The 5,429-nt window shown below is 42.5% G+C and overlaps 1 protein-coding gene across 1 annotated transcript; it reads right to left on the reverse strand.

The window, feature by feature from the left end:
* Nucleotides 1–1,459: 1,459 nt before the first annotated feature.
* Nucleotides 1,460–5,101, reverse strand: LOC144827410 (protein S100-P-like). The gene is made up of 2 exons (XM_078685734.1): nt 4,959–5,101; nt 1,460–1,649 (listed from the first exon to the last, which is right to left on the reverse strand). The coding sequence occupies exons 1-2, from the start codon at nt 5,088–5,090 to the stop codon at nt 1,512–1,514; spliced, it is 270 nt and encodes an 89-aa protein (XP_078541860.1). The 5' UTR covers nt 5,091–5,101; the 3' UTR covers nt 1,460–1,511.
* Between the last annotated feature and the right edge of the window lie 328 nt (nt 5,102–5,429).

The following is a 5,429-nucleotide window of genomic DNA, read 5'->3' on the forward strand; positions in this document are numbered from 1 at the left end:
CTCCGCTCGTGTGTTGCACCTGCCTCGCTCTAGTATGCAGGGGGTAGCTCAGCTGCTGTGCAGGGGTTAGCTGCAGTGTGTGTGTGAGAGCGACAGCAGCGCGCTCGCGAGAGACAGCAGCCCGCGAGAGACAGCAGCGCGCGAGAGACAGCAGCGCGCGAGCTTTTATTTATGTTTTGGTTTTTGAAACAAATAAAACGCATTGTTATCTGCAATATATATTAGCTCAAACTCGCGTAAATACGCGAACTATTGCATTGCAAATGCTATAGGTCTCGCATTTGCGAGACATTAAGCTATTGGCATTGTAAATGACAACCCCATTTAGTTATTTTCAAAACCAACACATAAATAAAAATTGTCATTTACAATGCCAATAGCTCAAACTTTCCAAAAGGCGAAACCATTGCAGTGTAAATGCTTGTTTTATTTTAGACAATACTGTGTGATAAACCAGCCTCGAAATAGTTGAACTTTTATTAGAAACACATTACACCCTCCGTTCATTTTCAAATGTTGCACATCGTGTTAGCTGTCATGTGCCAAAAGAAGAGAGACGGACTCCGGACCCTGTGGCCAGCAGCATACTTTTGATGAGATTTTTGGGAATGCCCTTCACCAGCTGTTAATGTTGCCGGTGGCCGCTACCACGCAGGAGGCGGCCCACCACATACTGTGACACCCAAACTTGGCCCATTGTCATTCTGTATGTGGCAATCAGCAGCATACAGAGTGACAATGGGCGGGGTGGGGCTGCTCTTGTGTTTCACAGACGAGTGCCCCATCAGAGAGCAGAAGCCTCACAGGGAAACGCTCTGTTCCCCGCCAGGCCTAAATTAACAGACAAAAGGCGTCCGTAAAAGGGATCCTCACGGACAACGGACGTGAGGCCCAATTTACAGACGGTCCGTGAAATTTATGGACGGTTGGTCACCCTAGAGTAAGGTACCTGCGATTCAAAGAGCTCCTTCAAACAAGAGTTATGGATAGTATCCTGAATTAGACCAAAAGGTCATTAAGAGACAGTAGAGGATTCACAAGTGTCTGTAGGGGATACCTGCTTTTGAATGCTTCTGCAAAGCTTTACAGAGTGCCGGTTTAAGTTGATATTTTTAATGCAATTACAAAATAGGATAATCCAATGGCACATTTCCTAGTAGGCCTCTTACCAGCCTGGAATTTTGGTGGGGTGAACCAGGTAGAGTGCTGTACAAGATGATATTTAAGTAAACACTTTATTCAAGTTAAAACATATGCAGTGAGAACTTCGCACTCCTTTGCAATCAATTAGAAGGTGGGAAATTACATGGAGAAGTAATAGACTCCCCACATGTAGCCTTGTATTGCTCCATTTGCCATGCTCAAGTGGCCTAGGAAAGCAAAAAAAAAAAAAACACTTCAGGATATCGCCCCCCTTATCAACCACGTGAGTAGCTAACATGCCAAGAGAGACAAGTTACTGAAAAGAGGAATAAACTAGAGAAATGTTATTCTTAATTTATTTATTTCGATTAGGATTCACATTCCTCCAATAGCATACTCAGAAATGCTAAAAATATAGCAAACTCTTTGAAGGAAACCTTCTTGTCGCCATCCAAGTCCATCATTTTCATCACCTCTTTTGCCATGTCCTCGTCTTTCCCAGAGGCCTGTAGGATGAAGAGGCAATCAACAGGAACAAGTTTAATAAAAAATGAAGTACAATATGTTCATAACATTCTACTTAATAGCTAGTTAGGAACTTTGGAGAAGCTTCCCTCCTAACACCTCCCTCCAACCCTCAATTATTTATTAGTGCGGACACAGATTGGTCATGCTCAGTACAATCGTTAAACAATGTTCATAAGACCATTCTCCAGAAAGCAGTGTTTACCAGATATTACTTTTGACCAGATGGGCTAGCCAACAAGAGCCATCCATCAGTACTGGTTGCTCAAGTCCTATACCATGGCAGGCTCTGTAGCAAGTGTGGCCCACAGTCTTTAAGTGGTAGTTCTATGGATTTTTAACCAACAAAATCCATCCATGGGCAGCAGTCCACCTTCTGGTCTCCTAGAATACAGTCACCCTAAAGCTCCACACTTGGGGTTGCTACATCGGTCACCAGCTGCCCTTAGGAAGAACCCTCTCAGCCGAAAGACCAGGGCAGAGTGACTATTTACATGGTCTCTCTAGAGAGAGAAAGTTGCAGAGACAGCATGCAGGTCAGAAAATTCTATAATACAGGCACTGCCTATTACATTTGCTGGTTCTGCAACACCTCTTACAGCATCCATTGTGTCCCATGACCTTCATCGAGCAATGGCCCTCGGCCTAAAGCACTAGATAATGCTTACGATCCATGCAAGTACACCTGCCTAGAACCACTACATCCAACATCCAGTCAGTCCTTCTGCCCTCAATTTGTAAACACGTGGTTTGAACCAAAAGTCACATTTGTGTTTAGAATTTCATCCCTCCTTTCATAGAGGGACTAAATATTGAACTAGGTAGATATAGTGTTGTGGACACTGCATGTAATCCAAGAACTAAAATGATACCAGGGTTTTGGATTTCAGACGTTGAATCCAACGCTAGGCAAATAGGTGCATGGTCATCCTGCCTTCGAATATTTCGTCAGAACAGCCCAACAACCTTTGCCCTCCTCAGACATGAACTTTGAGAAGAAAAAGAAAATGCACAGGGCAGAGTAATAAAATGAGACCTTCTGTCTGAAGTACCAAAAACACCAGAACAGTCTACAAGTGGTAAACATTTGCTCAGCCATTAGTCATTCGATTCGCGAGCAGCTAAGTTGTCAGGCACTTGGTCAGGTGCTATAACTCAATCAATGTCAATGTAGTTTTTTGTAAGTTGGTGATCTTTACCCATCAGCATTCATAAAAGTAAGTATTTCAGAAGACTCCGACTAACCTATATTTTCCCCTTAATTTGGGGTAATAAAGGGAGTACAGCCATGCGGCTGGATGACCCAAACCTACCCATTGTTTCCAGCAAGGCCACTGGAAGGGTGTCATTTGGGTGACCGAGCTTACAGTCACTGTATAATTTTAAATGTAATCAAGACTCTTCCAGACTTCATTCAAAAAGCTAGTATATTCGTCACAAGCTCTGTCACTTACATTTTTAATCCTAAAAAGCAGTTAAATCATGTACACCACTCTAGACAGTCAAACTACACCAAAGTGTTGCTTATCTGAAACAAGTACCGTAGACTGAATGGTGTCCAAATACCAAGGCTGAAAGCCATCTGCCTTCATGATCAGATGTTAGCATTCTGGAATTTTATTTTAAACCTCACACCACTAGTGACCAGCATGTCCGTGGTATGAATCACAATAAAATATATATATTTTTTTAATTAAAAAAAAAAAAAAAAAAAACCTTCCCGCCTAGTCCGGAGTCTTTGCTCTCATCTTCCAGGAACAGGAAGCACTCTGCACAGAGGCTCTCCTGACCAATCAATGCAGCATTGAGATTGGTCTGAGTGCTGAGACAAGGGGCACAGCCAGGGGCTGGAGAGGAGAGCATGTTCCATATGCAGGCTTTAATGCAGCCTGCATGGCGAACAGGGAAAGTACCCATGACTGTTTTGGGTGGTCGAAGATTGCTGACCAAGCAGTCACTGCACAGGAGAGTGTTGTACCACTCCTCCCCTGCTTCAGCCTGACCCCCTCAGCAAGCTGCAGCAGCAAGAGTCCTATATACAACATTATAGTTATTTTATTTCTTCCTTACTTTTCCTGCTTGAAGGCAGTGAGGCAACGCTCCTCTGCCTTAGTGGAGGAGCCGCCACTGCTTCTCAGCAGAAGCTTTAAGCTTACTATTAGGGTGAAGAGCACATGTGCTTTTCAAATACTCCTATTGAGGTAATCTTGAAGATTCCCATGTAGGCAGCTGTATGTGCCTTCTGTAAGAGCTAAATGTTACATCTAGAGGAGACATGCTCATTGTGCACAGGCATGATGCAGACATTTACTTTAGTGAAGCAACAAGAGATTGAGAGATGCTATTCTTAATAAAAAAGGCTGGAATATTGCCAAATGTTGAAAGTTAGTGGTGGAAGAGGTGACTTCACTACTAGTGTCTATAGTGATTATCCTGTACTTTGTTCTTAATCCATCAGCCGTAAAAGCTGTATACTTCCATAGACAATCCCATCTCTAAGGAGGGTAAAGTGCCAATAAAAGATAACCAAACTGCCATGACATTATCAAGCCAAACAGAGCCATAAATAGGACCTCAGAAAGCACCTGCTAGGCTGCAAGTTGCAAGCAGCATTATGAAGGTCCAGGCATACATTGGGCTAATACCCTTACAATAAATGAGAGAATACATAACTATTACTGGGCAATATGGGCCTATAATGCCATCAATTCGTGACATTTACAAAAGATGTTTTTTATTCATGCTTGACTGACACTGCAGGCAACTCTTAATGTTTTGGGAATTGTGGGTTTTGTTGGGGATAATAAAATATTTGCAACGAAGTCTTATAAATCAGATTTTAAAGTGTAAACAGAATTGGAAGAAAATTAAACAAGCAATTTGAAATGGGTTTCTTTGGTAGTACAGAGACTAGTTTACCAAGACATGAAAAAAGAAAAGTGCAACACGGGACAGTACATTGTTGCAGTCGGGGAAGTTGGTTTTTAATAGTTCCACACACAAGGAAGGATTAATCGTTTAAGGTTTGCATCGAGGATGGGCCTGCAAGGGGGAGCTTGTACGGTATAGTAATCAATGTTCTAAGAACAGACCTAAGATTATGAAAGCATTACAATATACCTGCTACTAACATTTGCTTTGGAAAGTTACATATTCTGCAAATTAATTAAGCACTCCATTATGGGAAATAATTCCCAGCAAGACCGTTTGCAAGTGACATTCTTTGAAACCACTGGCAAACATTCAAGAGGTATATATTTAAAAATAAACAGTTTTTAGGTTGTACTCACAGATAGTCCTGGGAACTCTTCCTTCAGAAGCTTGCTCAACTCGTCCTGGTTCAGCTCTCCAGTCTTCCCATCAGCCCCTGAGTATTTCTTGAATGTCTGGATCATACCCCCACACAGCTCTTCCAGAGGCATCTTGACTGTTTTCAATCTGTAAAGCGTGTACACAGAAACCCTCAGTCTGGTTCAAAGAAATTCCAGCATCACAAATGACAGTCTCTCACTCTAGCAGGTAGAAACCACAGGCCAAAAGATATCAAATTATCTATAGACTCCCCCAGCCCCTCTGTAGTTTGTCCAAGCCAGACAGGAGCTCTGTGGTGCTGCTCTGGATGGTTCAAATGAGGATTACTCTTTGCCCCTTACTGGCCAGGGTCAATAACAGTATCCCTTGAATTTGGGTTACCCTATAGTTTTTACCTGGTCTTAAGTTTCTCAAAAGTATCCAAAATGCAGCATATTGGCACTGCACAA

This window comes from Lissotriton helveticus, chromosome 4_1, assembly GCF_964261635.1.
Source record: "Lissotriton helveticus chromosome 4_1, aLisHel1.1, whole genome shotgun sequence".
NCBI classification, from domain to species: Eukaryota; Metazoa; Chordata; class Amphibia; order Caudata; family Salamandridae; genus Lissotriton; species Lissotriton helveticus.

Coding starts and splice junctions, on each gene's coding strand:
- LOC144827410 (XM_078685734.1), bottom strand. CDS start 5,090: ATGCCTCTGGAAGAGCTGTGTGGGGGTATGATCCAGACATTCAAGAAA. Junction 1,650..4,958: donor AAGAGTTCCCAGGACTATCT/GTGAGTACAACC, acceptor TTCATCCTACAG/GCCTCTGGGAAAGACGAGGA.